Source organism: Ascaphus truei, chromosome 2 (assembly GCF_040206685.1).
Source record: "Ascaphus truei isolate aAscTru1 chromosome 2, aAscTru1.hap1, whole genome shotgun sequence".
Taxonomy (NCBI): Eukaryota; Metazoa; Chordata; class Amphibia; order Anura; family Ascaphidae; genus Ascaphus; species Ascaphus truei.
In genome coordinates this window covers 120,980,703-121,001,305 of record NC_134484.1, presented here as the reverse complement: position 1 = coordinate 121,001,305, position 20,603 = coordinate 120,980,703, and the positions used below count along the sequence as shown (strand labels likewise).

Below are 20,603 nucleotides of genomic sequence, written 5' to 3'. Positions count from 1 at the left end.
ATTTTTCTGTTTTTTGGTGATGACATCTCCGCTCCTCAACTTGCTACCAAGGAGAATTTTGAACATTTCCTATAGGGTTCAGAACTGCATTTTTCACACATTGAATCAAGTTTAGCACCATTCCTGTGGTTTTTTCTATGTGTAGCACGTTCAGTGTGTATGTATATATATATATATATATATATATATATATATATATATATATATATATATATCTGAGGGTTGCCATACTCAAAGGTAATCTTAAAACACCGAAAGAGAGACGGTTGCATGAATACAAATTTATGCAACTGTTCGGGACACTTAACGGTGGCCTAAACAGAGATCGAAATTTTATGAGTCATTACTGACACAAGTAAACTCTCTTCCCATGAGCGCTAAAGGCCATGTCTGTACATACTGTGCTATATGTATGCCCACACAGCTGTCTCTTCCACATACTAATAAGCCTTGTTTTTCCATCCCTATACACCAATAGGGACCACATAGTATCCACACACACTTTTAGTTGTGCTACTATCTCTCACATTTCCACACCTACCCACACCATTTATATCAACTCCCACTCCACACACACCTTTTGTAAAGCACTGTATACACTGTGGGCTCTCCATTCATTTATATTCACACAGATACACACACACTCTTACATCACTTACTTTCAGGAACCTTTTGACACCTCTAGCCATAAATCACATCCACACCGGGGGAAGGACAAGCACATATAACATTCCAAGAGACACTGTTTTTAAGTATACCCTTTGCTTGCTTCATTCATTGTAACATCGCCCGAAGAAGAGATCAGTGTATCTTGAAAGCTCGCACAAATAAAAGCATTTCGTTAGCCACAGAACGGTATCATCTATTTATTTTTTTATTTTATATATATATATATATATATATATATATATTTTTTTTTTTGTCTTGACCCATTATTATTCACTTGATTTGTCACTGGATTACCTGTGATTTATATTTTACGTCACAAATTTGGTTTTTATATGGTCAAATTGTCGCCCTTTATAAGTTCACTTACTAGAGGAGTGCTCTTTACAGTTTGGTTTTTAATACATAAATGGCTCCAGACTTCTGAACACAGTTGTACTTATTTATTTGATAGCTCTTTTCTTTAGTATTAGTATTGCACCAGTTCTGCGGCAAGATGCCACTACTGTGGTTTCACCTCACAAACTAGGGGGTCCCGCTTCAAAGGCCACCATTAACACATTTCTTGTGACCTGCAATCCGTTGTTTTGCAAGTTCCCCTCCCTCATGTACAGGTCCCTTTGGCCCTAAAGGGTTTACCTCTGTCTGTGCTCCTGCTTGTTGATACTTTATTCATAGGAAGACTATAGGTCAGCAATATCAAAGCAGCAGGAATAGTTGCTCTGAAATCCAGAAGGCCTGGGGATTGTTGCATTACCTGGGTGCAGTCTTTCTGCTGCTATCTATATTTCTGCCAAAAAACAAAGACTGTAATTTCCTCCTATTTAAATAACCTGGCTTGTGTGATTTTAAATGTTTTTTTTTTTTTTTTAAATTATGATTTCGAAGGACTTGTCTTGGGACCTGGAATAAGCTCCCAAATAATAATTTGTAGTGAAATTCTTTAGTCCCCTAGAGACTCTTGTATCTCCTTAGGAATGTTTGGTTACAATGGCCCAATTGAATGCAGAAGGAAAGTCTTGTCTCTATGGGTGTGCTGTCCAGGAGTGTGCTGGAACCAATGTGACTGCAATGGAAGTATTTTGCAAGACAGTGTGAAAAAAAACATCACAAGCTTTCACTAAAAAGGAAAATAACCCATTCAGTATCGCAAGGTCCAAGACCATCATAATGCACTGTAGGCCACGCCAGTGCCGAAGGGGATAAAATGATTAAGAAATGTTGAAATAGCCGAATAATATTTTTAATGCTGCCTACATTGATGCTGCTCTAATTAGTAGAGAACACCAAGTTATCGATCTGTAAGTTCATCTGCTTTTGATCACTTTTAAAATGGAAAGGGAAAACCACACTTTACTTAATGTGCATGTGAGTATGATATTACTCCTTTGAGTTCCATTATGTCATGAGCCTTGCAACATCGCGACTATGTGAAGGCGGCGACCCGCCTCCCCGGTGACGCAAACCTAGGACAAAATCCACATCTTCCATTCACATTTTGCTCAACGAGAACGGTGTGCATAATCTGCCATAAATGCATTTTTCCATTTTGGTCAGTGTAGTAAAAAAAAAAAAAGATATTTTAGAAGACAAGGTTTGACTTTCATGTATCTGTTACTGAGAACCAAGGTCTCCCTGTCCATTACACAAAAAGTAATTGTTGTGTTGGGTGACTAAAATAGCTGCATTCTTGCTGGTGATAGTGACATCATTGGAGATGTGGAGGAACCTGTGTGTGACTGTTAAGCTCCTGGCTCTTCTGGCAAGTGAGTATGGGAAAAGCAGCCAATTGTTTAGTGATTTGCCTCTTTCTTTATATTAGCTTATTACAGGTAACTTTTCCCCCCGACCTTCCATTGTATCAAAAAATAACACCGCTATCTGAAACCAAAAACATGCTGTGCAGGCAGCCAGTCTGGTGAAACGTACATTGAAAGCGGTTTTCATGCATTAAACAGAATAAAATGTAATACAATTAGAGCAAAGCGCTTTAACTATACAGCTAAGTATAATATGTTTTCAAACGTAGGTCATGACCTTGGCTGTGTTCATGACAATCCGGAATGCTGCATGGAATTCCCCTTTCCTGTTTCCTGCCTCCTGTCCAAGTCTCCCCAGTCTCGCATACAATCAGACAGTACGGAGCAGATGAGTGCTTTTGGAGTTTGTGAGACTTGCATCATCCACATTAATTTGCAATGTGTGCTAATTTAGTGCAGATTTTTCTTTGTCCTGGTTTCGCAACCATTGATTTTGATATATGATCCCCAACGTTTTGCAGTATATATATCGTTAAATATGATTTTTGTGCTTTTATGCTTTTGCTGCATGTGGTGTCTGTTACTGTAAGTCATTACTGTAAGTCATTGATGTTGCATAATTGTTTAGTGGTGTTTGCACGTACAAGCAGTGTTTCTAATCGAAGGTTCATGTAATCTAAGGGTGCTTCACACTTTGCTTATGGGAAAACAGATTAGTATGTGACTGTAGAGCAGGCCTGCACAACTTATAAAGTGAAACGGGTCAAACTGCTCCAAGGAAAGCAGACTCGGGCCGCACTTTAATTACAATGACTCTCCCTCCCCTCACAACTCTTACCAGCAGTATGGTGCGGCTGCGGGGTCCGGCGGTGTGGTGCGGTGGCTGGGCGTGGCGATCTCCGTCTTCTCCCCATAAAATTCTACTGTTTCCCCGGCAGGTCCTGAAAAAAATGGCCATGGCAACGGGACGCTGTGATATCACTTAGCGTCCCGTCACCATGGCAATGAATCTGTCATTTGACGCCGCGCCCATTTTATTTTCAGGGCCTGCAGGGGAAACAGTAGAATTTTCAGGGGAGAAGACAGAGATCGCGACACCCAGTCGGCGGACCTCACGGGCCACACAGTGAGTCATGCGGCCCGCGGCCATATATTGTGCAGGGCTGCGGTAGAGTATTGATGGTGGTAAGGTGTGCATCATACTTAAAATCATAGAAAATGGGAATTACAGATGTATTTCTGCCATTGTGATAATACTGTTATTTCACGTCATCGCAAATATAAAGCTGCATTGTAATTTCAGCGTTCTAGACAGTTTTTAAAGTACACTCATGAACATAACTATTGATTAAAAGTATGTCCTGCCATAGGATCATATAAGAGATTTTTTTGTGGAAAAGGTATGTTGAGTTAGTGTCACCTTCTGCTTTTTGCCCATTTTAACAAGCAGCCCTAGAAGTTTATGCCTGCTGTATTGCACAGCTTTTTCAGCACAGCTGGGTTGAAGAAGTGTATAGCCAGTAAAACTACTCGCAGTAACACAGAGCTAGAGTTACATTCTAATCATCCTTGCCACACCCTTGCATTGAAGTGTGCAATAAAAATTAAATGACATAAGCTGACTTCAACCAACTTTCATTTGAGAGTTAAGAAGCTACAGTACTTAAATCATCAATATATCATAACACGTGTTTTTTTAACTGCTTCAGTACCAGAGGAGCCAGTAACCCATTGAACTTGCTCTACTGAAACTCAATGTATTTAGATCTGTATGTAACGGGTTTTCTGGACTAGCCTGACCCACCCAATCTCATATTGGCCCCTGTGGTCTAACCAGTCCCCATTACAGTGTGATGTCTGGTGGTGCACCTGTTGGCAACAGGACTCCTGAGTCTCCCGCATGATGGTGTGTGGGGATTTGCCAACCCAGACAGGCAGCTGAGGTAGTGTGCTTGAGTCCTACCTATATCCAGTGCAGCGCCTCCACCTCATCAGGATCCCAGCTTGAGCTTGTGGATGGTCCTGGTGAGGAACTCCTCTGTGGTGCTTCTCTCTGTGCAATTACTCCACACTTTATTGAGGGATGTGGGCCAGCTGCCCCTCACAGTAAGTGTTCTAGCCACACATACTTGCTCAGCGGCTTCCCTCTGAAAGGTATATTTCTCCTTGATTAGGGATTCCCTCTCCCCGTAGGGGTATCTACCCTGTGCCAGGTCCCTGGTCACAGTCTCATAGTTCCGCAGCTTGTAACGTAATCACTCCTACAGCCTAGCAACAACTTCTGAACTCCTAACTTTTGATCAGTGCTGTGCCTTATGTATCCTCTGGGGCTGACACAACTCTGACATCACTAACCATGGAGTCAGAGCCTGTGACCACTCCCATCCATACATAGGGCACCTCACCAGGGTGTGAGGGCAAACCTCCTTGATTACTGCTGGCATGCCCATAACTTACCAGGCCTTACTGTCAGCAGGAGAGATGACTGCAGCCATTTTACAGCATGGCTGCATGTACATGAAGGGTTTCCTGTGTATTCGGTGTCACATAGACCTAGACTTTTTGATTGGCATCTTGTTATCTTCTCTCCTGAAGCATTCTGGGGGTTGTGGTCCATCTTTTTCCCCTCCATGTGAAAATTAAAGAACTAAAATAGTGAGTGCACTTAATAATCGTATACAAATGTTATCACTATACAGAAAAATCTGCAAATTAATGTAAACAAAGCAGACATTGTGCAAACCTAAAAAAGCAAGAAAAAAACAAAAACAGTGCTCAGAAGGCCCTCCACACAATCTGGGTCACTAGAATTGTAAAGATTATCAGGTTGCTGCCATTTCTCCTCAACAAGCGTATGCACAGGAGTCAAACATATCCCAGTAAAGCAGCAGTCATAGGGCAAAGAGATCCGTAAAAGCAGCTATTGAATTAATATATACAGAATACAGCTCAACCCCGTTATAGCGCGATCCGCTACAACGCGTATCAGCTTATAACGCGGCCTGAGCGTTGCTCCCGATTTAAAAACATCTCCAAGGTTTATTTTTTATTTTTATTATTATAACGTTCAATGCTTTATTGCTAACGGACGCACATACATACAAACACGCCTCCCCCCTACACTAAATATTTTGCCATACCATGCAGGAATCAAAGAAAAAAGGAATAGGTGCAAAACAGCGCTAGGGATACTGATGAATAAATGTTCAGGCAGCCAGGTGAATGACTGGTGGTACAACCAGTCAGGGAAACAGATGAAACAAAGGGGTTAACCGGCGCCTAGCTGCTACACCATCGGATTGGTGTGATGTCATTGACTCTATAAACAAACTTAACTTCTACTGCACCGTACTGCCATTCCTGTATGGTATGGTAAAATTATTAGTGTAGGGGGGAGATGTATGTATGTGTGTGTGTCCCTTAGCTGTACTTTTGGATGTATAATGAGACCGTGATTGGAGAGTGGCATTTGCCTCAAAAGTCACGTAACTCCTCCTTGCTTGGCTTAAAAGGAGTGCCACGTCAAAGTGTCTGAGTTATGTACAAGGGGTGCTCAGTGTCTGTTTACCTTTCGCAGGGTGCTGGCATCCATGCAGGCTCGTTGTTGTAAGCTATGATGGTAATGAAGGGCGACAGGTGCTTTTCTCTATTTACATGTGGCATCATACACACGTCTTCTTTGGGTGCCAATGCAGCATGCCAAAGAGGTACATGGCTTGTCACCTTGTTACATCATGGATATCTGCAATCCCTTTATTAGCAGATGGGGCTTTCTTACATCCCACCAGGACATGTGGCAGGGGTGCACTCTCACTCGAGGATCCATATCCTGTCAGCCTGTGCAGGATACTTCTAGTCCCTACCTATTTGATGTAGGTGTGCTTATGGACCTGTTATTTGAGCAGCTTCATCGTGATACTCCGAGGCCCATATCCAAGGGAACTCTCATGGAGTACAATGCACATCCTATCTGTTTTTGGGTAGGACACGCTTTACCCTTTAGTGTGGCCATATTCTATATACGGGACACTTTCCCTAACTGTAAAACAGTGAAGGTGACCATACATTCTGACACACACAGTTTCACATTTAGACTGGAGTTACTCTATACGCAGTGAGATTCCCCATCTCTGTTTCTCCTCCTGGGAACTTGAATCCAGAAGGTTCTATAGTGACATCACAGGCCACCAAGCCTACAGGGGGAGTGGTTTGGATTATGCTGTCATCCTATACTAGGTGCAGGCTAGGCACCTTCTAAAAAGTGGGCATGGCTAAGGTTCTGTCTAGTAACCTTGTACTATGTGATTGGAGAAGGGCGTTACAGATTCTAAGAACATAGTGTTAACCCTTTACAGCCCTTAACCCTTTAAGTGACGATAGTAATCCCAAAAGGGGGTTACAGTCGTTGAACACTTTATATATATTTTTTAATCTTATTTAGTTCACACTATCATCTTGTGTTACTTTAGTAGTTTGTTGCGCTTTTATATGAGATATATATATATATTTGCATGCACGCACACACACACACACGTACGTGTGTGTGTGTGTGTGTGTGTGTGTGTTTATGGAGTGAAAAAATGATCATTGCTCTATTAACCAATATTATGTGTACTACGCTACCACCACCTTTGATTTGCACTTTCGACAATCTAAATGTTCCAGTCTCACTTAACAGCATATACTTGATCTTATTAAAAGTTAAATCACATGACATGTAACCCCGTATAAAAAATAATTTTATGGCAAGTATTGCCTGTAAGCCGATGATGAAAGAAAAATGTATTATTATTGTAATTTATTTTAGAATTCGGACGCGAGGCTCTCCCTGGCCTTTATTTTCTGGAACAGGGGGTGTCTCCTCGTGGTAAGACTGGGATCACTCCCTTATTCAGATGACTTGAAGTCCTATGCTTAAGCTTTGGATAAATATCCAAAAGTAAATACAATTTACTAAAAGTAAAATTGGACTGGGGTTTTTATGAGTAGTAGTGTTGGTCCTCTCTAATAACATACTGGTACGGTATTTGTACATAACGTTTCATTCTTCCTTTTTTTCAGCCAGAATGCCTTTTTGTTTACATTTAAGTAGTAGCAATTGCTCATTAGTTTAGATTATCATGTTTTAATTATGACTTGTTTGTAATCAAAGCCATGCAGTTAGCGTGCATGTCAATATAGAAAATGAACTGTCTTTGCCAACATCTTCCACAATGAAAGCTTATAACATAGACTGTGATAGATTGTAAGCATAGAACATTAGCCTTTGGCTATTGGGTTACTGCTGGAGTCCTGCAGATCTGTGTCATGTAATAGCTGGGCATTGATTTATGTAATTAGATTGATGGTTTCTGAGCAATATGCTGGTCTCTGCTTTCTGGGTCATTCCGCATTGCTTTAGTTCTGTACTGTTCATCGGATAACATTAAAAAGCACATATACTGTATTTCAGTAAATGCTGCAGCAACACTACTAATCTTTTTATTACATTCCTAGTTCCCAACCTTCTTCTTCAATGTGGTAACCTCTGGCAAAGTCTACATTCATGATAAAAAGAAATGATATAGACGAAGATTAAAGCCGCAATCTACCTTCAATTTGGAATCGGACTATCCTCCAGAGCTGAACCATTATATTTTTAGCTCTCAGGACCCCAAGATATGTACCAGTGATGTTACCGGTAGTCCTGGTTTTTAAAGTTGATTTTAAATGGCCTTCCAATGGAAAGATGCAACCACTGATGTTACGAGTTCCTATTGGCCTGAAAATTAGCAGCCATTTTGTTTCCCCTTGATAGAGATTTAAAATTAGTAACTTCACCAGTAAGTATAATAATAATAATAGCATGTTCTTGTCTAGCACTGCTAGTTGTACGCAGCGCTTTACAGAGACATTTTTCAGGCATAGGTCCCTGCCCTGTGGCGCTTACAATCTATGTTTTTAGTGCCTGAGAAACAGGCCGATAAAGTGACTTTCCCAAGGACGCAAGGAGCCGACACCGGGAATTGAACCAGGTACCTCTGCTATAAACTCCGTACCAGTCAGTGTCTTCACTCACTGAGCCACTCCTTCTCCTTTCCTATCTCAATTCCCATCCTATATGTATATATGTGTATATGTATATGTGTATATATGAGAAGGGAGCTGTGTTGCTTTAATTACACAATACATAGATGGTTCCTCATATGGACACTATCCAGAACCTTGCACATTGCATGGAAGTGGAGTTAAAGAGTACATGCATTACATGAGAACCACATGCTCATTGCTGAGGAAGCCAGGTGCAAAGAAAGCCCAGTGCAGTATACATATCACATAGACAAAAGCGAAATATTTTTAGCTCTTCCTTTCAAACTTTTTTGGAAGGAATGCACGTCATTTTTTTCATTCTACACAGTGACAGCCTGTACTGGTATATTGTTTTTTTTCTCTCTTTTTTTGTTGTTTGAAAGCTTTTGACAATCTGTGGTTTTTTTTTAAATTATTATTGTGATCGTGGCATTTACTACTAGATTTCAAGTATATCTGTGCCACGTGTCTTAGCAGACATGAATTAAGGCTGGAATAGTCATTTGTGTTGACATTCTTTCTTTATAATATCAGTGATCAGTTGTTGGAAATAGGAACTCATTAAATTAGCACGTTTGCCAAATTCAAACAGCAGAAATAGTCATGTCAGAGATCCAAGTTACAAATGGTGGTAGCAGCTGTTGTTATGCTTTGTCTTACAATCAAGTTGTATTCTTACTAACAAGCCAGTCATAGCTGCCGACAGCCAACAAGTTCACATCTGATATACTAGGACTTTGGATCAGTAGCTGGCATTCAACAGAAAAATCCTCTTTTCATCATTTCAAACTCGATTGAAGTATATGTAGCCATGCCATCTGTGGCTACTAGTTTGCTTCCCTCCTGGCAGTAAACCCTGGTACAATCAGGTTGCTAGTAGTTGATATGGGGTTTTTACCCTCCGAGGAGCTGCACTTGAGTGACAGCGGGAGGTGGTGACATCAGGCCTGGCCATGACCAATCATGAGCCAGACCTGGTGCCCTCCTCCTAGCTGTACTTAAGGGAAGGTAATGCCCAAATTTAGCAGTCCCTTTCCCCACTTGTGGAAGGCAGGTCACACATTGGAGAGGCTGAGTATTGGGCCTTCTCCAGTCCTCTTCCCTCCGGGGGAGAGTGAGTGTGGACCATACCTCTGCCTCTGCTAGGGAGGCAGGGAAGCGCTATGACGCCTGCGGGTGCCCTTGGCCTGTAGTGATGGTCCAGGGACCATCCTTCAGTTGCTGAGAAGTATTGCCTGCTTGTTACTGTGCTGTACAGAAGATATAATAAACCGTTCCTGTATATATATATATGCAGCTCTGTGTGTGTGATGGAGTTTTTTCTCAACAGAAAGTACTGTATGTCTGTCTGGCTTTTAAAACACTGAAGTGTTTAGAAATAATGGAAGATTTAATGGAACAAACTGGAGATTTAAGGAAGTAGCCAATCAATCATTCATTGTAATATTAAAAGTGAATATTTCACTGATTATAAAATTGGATCAGTATTACTAATACACTTTTTTTCTATATAGTGATACATAAGCATATTCCGTTTCACATTTTGATAGTGTAAATCTGTAATAATGTGTTAACCATCCCACTGTCAAAACAGCATTCTTATTGCTGGCACTGCCTTCACCCTATAGCAACATTCTCCATAGTTCATACAGACTGGATAACAACACTCTTCAAGAGCATTATTTAAATATACATTCGCTTGCACTTTACTTTGGATTATGGGAAACCTATTGCATAGGACCTAAAGTTACTCCTATAGAACATTACAAGTCAATATACACTGTACTGACTAGTTAACCATTATACTATGGGATAACAATTTCTGTAGCCTTTCAGTCATTATAAGTATAGCGGGGGGAAAAGAAACTGTATTTTGGCTCCTACTTTTCATTGCTGCCCTAAATTTACCTCCTATACCAATCCCATCTGTGCAATTATTTTTTTCCTGGTGCATGGAGAACCTTGCCCTTTGTGACCATGAGAAGAGGCAAAGTGCTCTTGGATGTGACCTGTGGAACATACATGCATTCCAAGCACTGGGCTTGTCTGCACTGTGTTTTAAATCACTAACAATTTAGATCAAATATGACAAAGCATTTTCTGCAATAAAGATGTAAGCTTTCTATATTTCCTTCAGTTTTTGAGCCTGTGCTTGTCTTTTTCACATATAATACTCCTTAGAATTGTGTTGGTTGTAATGTGCATTGCCAGTTCGACTGACACGCAATCCTCATTGGCCCAGAAGCGCAAAGGGGTGTTAATCTTTAGCATGCTTTTACTCCTATTCATATGAATGGGGGCTGGGGCTTTGTAAAAGTTAGTTAGCATTGTGTTGTGGATCTGGTTCATTGGCTCTTAATACTTCTTGTTTTCCTTTTGTCAAACCTTCTAAGACTTTGTAGTGCCTTTGCACACCTTTTCTCCTCACTGGCAAGGAATGCCATATTCAATACCGGCGTTACGTCCCAAAGAAACACGTTAAGTTCTGGAACAAGGTGTGCCAGGAGTGTATGAATGGGTGTGCCAGGAGGGTACAGTATGAATGTGATCATGCTTGCTCTGAGGCTAAATCAATAGAAATAGAAAAGTGGGGATAGTGGATTTAAGTATAGCTTTACTGAGTTGTAAGTTCCAGGTTTTTGAAGAATGCGATGTCTGTCTGCAAAGCCAAAATAATGTTGTTTCTTAATACCCAGTTCCTCTCCTCTACCAGAATCCGTTTTGTTGACTGCTCTTTATATAACTTCGAAGAGGAAATACTAAATTAGAACGGCAAGATACTATAAATAGAACATTACTGTAAAGCATGGTCTGTGGCCACAGTAACAGACATAATTGTACTGTTGACAGGACGAGCTTATTTCCTTTAATAAAAGCACTGATTTGAAATACAAAAATAATAATAATTTGCAGACCAACCATGAAACGTATACACTACTACTCTTATGCTAGAAAACCTACCAAAAGCCCATTTTATGTGTGTTGCTGAAAATCCACAGCACAAAGTATTGTACATAGCTAGACTATACTTGATTTGGAGCATAAGGGATTTATTTTACAATAAACATGAATATGGTTTGTAGTGATACTCACTGAGTACCTCTATGCACTTACCCTAAAGGTCATTCACATTAAAGCAAATTAAATAACTTCATTATATTGCACTGAACCTTGACTAATATGTTTCTTTTGTGTGACACTGCCAACTTTCGCTGCTTCAAAGTGCACTGCAGACATCTCTGGTAGCAGTGTTTACAGTGACCTGCTTGCCTACTGACTGTTGTACTGTTGTACTGTTGTACTCCCCAGTAGGCACAGGCCAGAAACCTGAGCATGTAGAAAACTATGTCTAATGGTTAAAGAGAATTGGTCTTGCAAAAATATTTAACTCTTTGTCACGTCTTATTTGTCTTTGCAGTTGGGGAATGGCGGTCAACGTGTATTCTACCTCGATAACCCAGGAGACTATGAGCAGACATGACATCATTGCATGGGTTAATGACATTGTATGCTTAAACTACATCAAAGTTGAACAACTTTGTTCAGGTATGGCATTGAATATTTGTACTATTTACCTTCTGTAAGAACTGTTTTTCTGCTATTCGGCTGTGCACATTTTATGTTGCTTGTTGCAGATATATATTAAAAATTTACTATAAACACTTACTATGAACAAATAATCTTTCAAGCTGTTGACTCCTTCTTAATTTATTAGATGTATTGTAACATATTTTGTGTTGATGCAGTGTAACCTTTTAACAAAAGCTTGTATGCTATTTACTAGGCATGAATTTTTCTATTCTGTAGCAGGAGCTATGTGCCTGTGCTTTTGTAGATTATTTTGACATTAAGTTAAAATAGTTTGCTTTGTAAGAGTAATGTTTTTGTACCCCGTGTGATCTCATGTTTGTTATATGCTGTTTTAGAAGAATTGAAACGACAGGTATAATGTTGATTCTTTTGATTTTCTCCAAATCCAGTATTTTTAACAAAACATTTTTTAAGGGTCTGTTACTTAATTTGCCCCGTACGTGAATCGGTTAGGCTGATCGTTTTTTGTTTCGCGGTGCACTTCAATTAGATCTTTGATGTGAAGTAGGAGAGCAGAAACAACATATCAAACAGATTAATCAACACACCCCGTGCACAGAAAAAGTGAGCATGATTTTCGAACATGTCCTGTATTGAGGATACTCAAGCCCAGGGTGTGTTTTGCACTGGCTGTCCTACAAATTCTTGTATATAATATTTTTATGTATATGTACGTATGTTTATATAGCACCATCTCTGTATACAGAAGAGACACTACAATGCAGAGGCATTAAATTCAATACAGGGATAATTGCCCTAAACATAACAGTAAAAATTATGAACATGGAATTCCAGCCTTAAAATATTAAAAGTGAAATGGTCAAGCATCGCAAACTGGAGCATTGCTTCAAAAACAGGTGCAAATTGCGTCATTTGGACTCTGCATTACTGTATAAAGGGGATCTTCTCCAATTTTGTGCCAATGAGTAATTAGGGAAGTTTTTCTTTCCCTTTGATCCAAATATATCCGCCATGTTTAGGTAGCGTTTGCCTCTGCTCCTAAGAGATCTGCTCTGAATGTAACAAGCGAGATTGACATGCTTGCTACCTATTTTTGTTGCCTCTGAAACATGTTGGTGCTTACAGAGGCAGTAAGTACACGTGTAGTGCTTTCTAGTGCTTTGCCAGGAGGCTTAAGTTTTCAGATGATTGTTTCTTGTGTACTAGGTGTACTGTGACCGTATCGCTTTTAGACGTGTGGACACTGAGAAGGAAATTGACTAAGCTCAATTGGAGCATTTAATGAGACGTTGCCCTCCAGTAAGTCTAGTCAATGCTAATGCAATATCCACTAAAGTCAATAACATTAACTTGGGTTAACGTTACGATACAGTATAGCGTTAATATAAATGATAATCAAATGATATGCTTATTAGCTGCTTTCATAGGCGTACCCTATTTACTAAACTCCATTAATGCAGCTGAATAAAGTTACATTAAATTTGTTATTGCTACACTGGCCATTAGGTATGAATAATCACAAAGTGAATACCTTCAGTACAATTGTAGATGAGAATTCATTACATTAACTACTTTGTAGTATATTAACCCCTTAGTAGCCCAAGTGGCAAGGTAGCTACTAAGGGGTTAATATATACCTCTGAACCGCCCAACAGCTCCCTCTGCCTATCAAAGAAGCTATGGCAGGTAAGGTGTTAACTCCTACCACCCTTTCCCAGGGGTGGCTAACCTCCCCCCCTGGGGTATCTACTCGCATTACCCACCCCAACCTAACCACACTCCCACTATAAGAATGACGTTTAGCCAAAATTGCCTAATAGGACTGTAGGCTATTGTATAAAAAAAAAATATTAATAAATATACAGTATCCCTCTACATACATATATAAACATTACAATCAATATACCGTATTAGGGGGTCACTACCCCTTGAATGCCAATGTCCTCTCAAGGAGAGTATCTTTGGCACCATATGGGTAGTGAAATAAATAATGCATAAAAATACCTTACCCAATCCAAGTAAAAAAGCCCCATCCTCGTCAGTATCTAGAATTCTCCAGGGATTAATCCACGAAGGGCCAATGCTCAACCAGAAAACAAAACATTTGAAAAAATTAATAAAAACACACAGAATTTAAAATGAATCCAAATGTGACATTTTGGGGATTTTGCCAAATGTTTATTTGTGGATTAACCTGGGAGTCCTAGACCTTGAAAAGTATATGGCCCTTGTACATTAATAGGTTAAGTGATTTGTATTTATTTAATGAACCCCTGTGGTGCCAATGACACTACCTAGGTTCTCTTTTTGAGAGTTGCCTCTCTGGTACTTAAGGGGTTAATGACCCCACTGCTAGCTGCCCACTTGGGCTACTAATGGGTGGATATATTACAAGGTAGATAAAAGTTAATGGAATTAACTTGTATCATGTAGTGTGGGGATAGGAGTAATGCCGCTGTATTTTAACATAGCAAAGCATTATCCTGAAATAACGTGACTTGATTGTCTCCACAAATGAAGGCGTTAACTCGGGGAGAATGACCTCCTTTGCTGTTTTAGGAAACATCACGTTATTTTCCCTGATTTTAACTGAGTTTAGTGAATCCCTCCTGAGTGCGATCATTTCAATTTGAATATTTGCATTTTAAACAATGTAAGATGTTTTAGAGATGGGCACATTTTGGTTAAGTCTGTATGTGCTGTGGGTAGATAGTGTTTTCTGTACGTTGCCAGGAAGGGCTTCCATTATTATTGCACTGACCATAACCACAATTGTGCATCTAGTTTTGTAGGGAACTTTCGGCTTAACATTGCAGAGGCAGCTACCACTAGTTACACAGGTAATGTCACGCTAATGCCAACATGGTATTCACAAAGTCACTAACTTAGGTTGCATTAGGATGTAATCATCGAAAGCATAGCGTTAGTACGAATTGTCATTCGTAAAAATGAAATGTAGATCATATCCACATTAAATTAAAGAGCCTAAAAGAATAAGCTGAACTGTTGCTGGTTTGCTTCTCCTGCAATGTGAAGCTGGCATTGAGCAATAAGGTTATGGCAAAGAAAACATGACCAAAACAAACCCTGTTCTGTATAGGGTTCAGTTTTCCATCTTTCTTTCTCTGTTATATAGGGCAGCAGTGCGCAAAGTGGGGGGCGCTGGATTTTTTTGGGGGGCGCGGGCGGTTGCAGAGGCCCTGCGCTCTTCCCCGAGGCGTTTAAATTGAATGCCGGGGGATCGCGTGAGGCCTCTGCAACTCACTTACCGGGATTCTGCAGAGCTGGTAAGACATAGCAACGCGACGTCAAATGACGCCGCGGTGTCATGTGGAGTGACGTCACACGCCCGTCTCCATAGCAACAGGATCCCGTGACGTCATGCCACGTGACCCCGCGGCGTCATTTGACGCCACAAACAAGGTGAGCGGGGCGTGAAAGCAAGGGGGTCTGGCAGGGGGGCGCAGCTCAAAAAGTTTGCGCTCCCCTGATATATGGAGTCTTTACAGTAAACAGCAATGTACACCTTCAATGTTCAGCAATGCATTTAAATATCTAAATAAAATAATAATAAAAATAATCATTAGTGGCCATGTTAATGTCTCACGTCCTCTCCTGATCATGTTGCTCTTGTTTATGTCCATCTGAAGATGTGCCCCGCAGACCTGAACATAGTACTGTAGCTGAAGATTTGACCTGTTAATATGACATCATCATCATCTTTCTACTGTTAACACCCCCTAGTCCCTTGACATCCTCTGATGGGATAAGAGAAGGACACCCGAGATCAAGCAATCATTTTGATATTTAATATTTCTTTTTAATAATGGGATGAAGAAACTAGTTTAATTTGGGTTAGGTTGACATGATACATTTCCTTTTATGGTAATATAAGTGCGTTATCGAGATCCCCAATGCACGGGATTAATTCTGATCATGTTTTATTTAAAGCATCAATCCGTTTTTTTAATCTCATTTGAAGCAACGGGTCCACCCCCTGAGTCCAAGCTTTAGGGAAGGGTTTCTATTTTTGACATTCCTGAGTAAGAATTCTTGTCTGGGAGAAACCATACGGCCAGCGTCACTCTGGTAGCCAATAGAAGCAGTGATATCATTGTGAGATGACATTTGATTGTCTTGCAATGCTGCCATCTTTGTATTTCCTTCCAAGTGCTGGCAAAAGTAAAAAATAATAATAATATCTTGGAAATCAGAGGGTCCCTGGAGTTTTGTGTATATTGAAAGTAGACCAACATGACCTCAAGAACTACAGACCAATCGGTCTACTTCCAATCACTTAGAAGATTTTTACATAGATTCTCACTTATCGGCTGCAACAGGCCCAATGGGCAACATCCAAGTCGTACAAGAAGTGATTTCCCGAAGTAATGAATGCGATGTATCACGCATTTTAGGATTTGTTGATTATGAAAAAGCATTTCATTTCAGCAGTTCTAAATGCATTATGAAGGAAAGTGCTGAAGAAGCTTACAATACATTGATATTATAAAAACATTTATGAGAATGCCACATCAACCATGTATGTACTGTATGTATATCTTTATTTATATAGCACCATTAAGGTACATAAAGTAGCGCTTCACAGCAGTAATACACGGGATAATCATATAACAAATAATACAAATAAGACATCATGGGAAGAAGTGCTTTCAGTCATGGAAATGGATTTTAAATATATACTGGCACAGCACGAGAGATTATCACATCAAAATGGTTTATTGGGTCCAAAATGCACACATGCCTGATGTTTTGGTCCCCAGGGGGATAAAATAAGCCCCTTTCATGTGATAATCTCTCGTGCTGTGCTGGTATATTGGATCTCTAGGGATCTTTACAGACTATATAACTCTATCGCGAGATGTAGCTATAGATATTGCGTGATATTGATATAGAGCTTGCGAGATAGAGATGTAGAGATGGTGAGATACAAACTCCTCACAGAGGCACTGACCATTGTGGTTACAACGTAATTGGGAAAATATAGATATTCCTGCTATTATTTTTTGCCATAGTCGTTTTGTGGTCACCTGACAGCCTTCATTATTTGAAGTGCTCCTAAGAAAGCTCTGTTACGGTTAAAACATTTTGTTGGGGTTGACTTAATGTTCAACACTAACCCCCCTCTTATGATGCTCAGAGCTCACACATCCCTGACACTAAGGCCCAGATCCATAAAGCTCGGTTAAGTCAGGGCTCATAACATCATGTTAACAAAATCTGTAATGGACGGTATGTTCCCTGATCTTAACATGAATCCACAAAGCTAATTATATGCAAAATAATGGCTGTTAGTTGTGAGAGAAGACCTATTTTGCTAAAGTCTCAAGTGCTATATATATTTATCCCCTCCAACCAGCCTTGCAATTGAGATACCTGGATATGCTCATAGAAGTAATTGCAATATACTTTGTGTATCCTATTAGCAGATCTCCCAGGTATCTCTGGGGTGCTCCATTTTGAGTACAGGTGTCTCTCCATGTGTTGTTTCAAGGCTGGCTTCAGGGGGTATAAATAGCACCGGGGATTTCAGTAAAATCGGTCTTCTCTCTTTACTCTCTTGCTGCAGTGTTTTTCCCTCTATTTGATGCACAGCCCTGGAGAAAACAGAAGTTGTGAATTAGTAGATGTTATTTTTCATTATATGAGGGAGCTCTTTTGACTTGGAAAACTGTACAGATTTTGAAAATAGGTCTCTCACTCCTCTCCAGCAAAACGCATATTTTATGATCTGGACGGAGCTATGACCTAAGTAACGGCTCGTTAAATCCCTGCATTAACGAAGAACAGAGCTACAGTATGTAGATAGGCTTTGATAGAGAGAACGCCACTTTTGCATATCATTAGCCCTAGCGTCCGTTATACCATCGCATGGGCCCATTACGGCTGAGCACAGCACAGAACACTGCGATATTGAGCTTTGGAAATACTTAAGTTAATGCCTCGTTAAGTCAATAACAGAGCTTGCTGGATCTGGCCCTAAGTGTTGGTGCCAAAGGGAAATCCTACACTGAAAAGTATGGAATACTAATAATGATCTTAATAAGAGGAGCCTAATTAGCAGATGGTGGGAAGTTGCTGTTAAACTACACCTATTTCTTTCACTGGGAATAAATGTAAGAAAGCCTCCCCACCAGCTGTCAGCAGCTAATGAGGCGTCAGTGCTGAGTCCCTTCTTTCTATGTGTACATAAACTCTTCTCATTAGAATGGTCCATAACGATATAAAAAAGGCTGCTTTCTTACCTGTGGTAAAAAAAAAAATCCATTTCCAATTACATATGCTAAATACTAGTCTCATTATTGCACAGTATTGCTTTGAATGTGGCAAAGCAAAACACTGTGTTTTGTTTCATGTAGATTGTCATACTCCTAGAAAGCATTAGGGTAGAGAAGATGAAGATGAGGATGTTGGTATTGCATTGACGGTAGCTATGGAGCATGCTACATTGGTGTTTTTCTTGATCGACTATTGCTAACGTTAATTATAATTGGAGATTCCACGTTTCTGTGTTTGTGTGGGTGAAGGTAGAAAAAACAGGATATTCAGCGCTCGTGCTGTGTGATGGTGTGGATGATCCCTTTGCAGCATGTACATAAAGCGTCTCCCCAGAAACTCTCAAATCTAGGTGAACCCCCCTAAGAAAGGGGGGAAGGCACCCTGAAAAACAAGATAATAAAAAAATTGCACAAATGCGCACCAGGGATTAGTGGAAGGTAATTTATTAAAAATACACAAAAACTGAGGGGATCCAACCCCACCTCAGAACAGCTGTGCAGCTGAACGGCTAAGTACTACCAAGGAGAACACCTAATGGTGACTAAACCCTAAGCTGCACAGTATACAAATACAGTGAAATTTATATAAAAAACATGAAAGAAAAAAACAAACATGAAAACAACCTATCAACATATTTGTATAGAAACCGCCATAGGGTTGGGCACTGGCAAGGGGAAACGGACACTCACACTGAGACAGTCAGCAGACTCGCAGTGTCTGCACAGGATCCGGATCTCAGCACCGCGGAGATGGATAAAACCGCTGCTGTCTCCTGCAGGCTCCGTCTCAGCTTACCAGCATACACGCGCAGGATGACCTGTCGTGACCTCTACGCGTTTCGTACCAAGTACTTCGTCAGGAGGTCAGAAATCGGTGTTTATTTTTTGTTTTTCCTATGTTTTCATGTTATTAAAAAAAATCTGTTTATCGGTGTTAACAACGGAAACAAATGGACACATTTGAATTTGGTGATAATCTGGTCACTTTTTTTCATACATTTCCGTACTCCCTTTGGGTTACTTTTTGTATTCTATCTGTGTCCGGGTTCATTCAATAACACATGATGTTTCACTTCTGTTTTTATCGGTTTTAACAGGAAGATGATCAGTCGGAAAACTGAAATACCTCATTATAATGCAGACTTTGAAGTATATTAAAAAATAAAAGGGTCAAGCTGTGCTATGCTATAAGACATTTTATTTCTGGTGCCTTGCAGTTTAGCATTGCTTTGTACAGTAAATATCAGCCTTTCTTCTTTATTACTGCACTGTCAGCACTATAAATATCCCCGTGACTGGTGTGTAAGATGTTATACATTGTAGCACAGCTTAATAAATATGGCACAAAGTCTTCCACTGCCAAAGAGGCTGCAGAGGTTGAATGATTACAGAAGCTCTGTATTGCAAAAGTAAATACACCTTGAAATGGAAGAAGGGCACCATGGAGATACATGTCATCTCGGGCATGTGGAAATCCATGTAAATCCGGAGAGCCTGGTAACTATAAAGAGGCATTAAAGTGGATTCAATGTCCTGACTCATGTTTCTCATACTGCAAGAGTGACTGAGAATCACAGCAGAAAAGTTTCTGTAATGCGTTCCAAGCAAAACCAATGTATCATATACAGGAGTAGCAAGTGCTGAAGTAACTGTAGCAGTTTCAATAACCCAAACCGGGATTAGCACTGGATCTGCTAGCTGCCCAGGCGGTTATGGTGGATGTGTAAATCTGGATAATTATGTCAGAACAACTTTCAATCAGGCGTTAAAAATTGTCCATGGCTTCAAGTGGCATGGAAAACCAAATGGTATCATTATCCTTCGTGATCTAAATCAAATGGAATTATAAATGGAAACTTGTTACTTTAAACATACAACAGAGTAACATGAATGCATAGAATAATTGCACATGCGTAAGGCAGAGGGGACCATAAATATTCTGTTCTTCTTTCTATTGCGTGCATGTGTTATTACCACCAATAATGACAGATTAGTACCCATGTTTTTTTATTTTTGTTTGTTTTTTAAAGCAATTTTATACCTGAAACAATACCTATCGGAACAATTTGACTTTTTTTTTATTTACCAAATTACAAAGTAAAGTAATATTTTCAGGGATCATTACAATTGGCAGTGACAGGTTTAACCCTCGGATATCTTTTTATTTATTTTTTACCTTGACATCAGCACACTAGCATTCCAGTTAATTTGTAAAACATAAGATGAAACTGGGAGTGGCCTGCTGGCTCTAACTCCTCCA

The 20,603-nt window shown here is 40.0% G+C and overlaps 1 protein-coding gene across 2 annotated transcripts in view; it reads left to right on the top strand.

Annotated features, from left to right (window-relative positions):
- The window catches only part of MAPRE2 (microtubule associated protein RP/EB family member 2), a 208,768-nt gene that overhangs the window by 154,919 nt on the left and 33,246 nt on the right, over positions 1 to 20,603 (top strand). For both annotated transcript variants that reach the window (XM_075584515.1, XM_075584507.1), the window contains one exon: positions 11,914 to 12,041. In XM_075584515.1, the coding sequence (XP_075440630.1) occupies positions 11,921 to 12,041 (121 nt within the window). In that variant the 5' untranslated portion in view covers positions 11,914 to 11,920. The remainder of the gene's footprint in view (positions 1 to 11,913; positions 12,042 to 20,603) is intronic.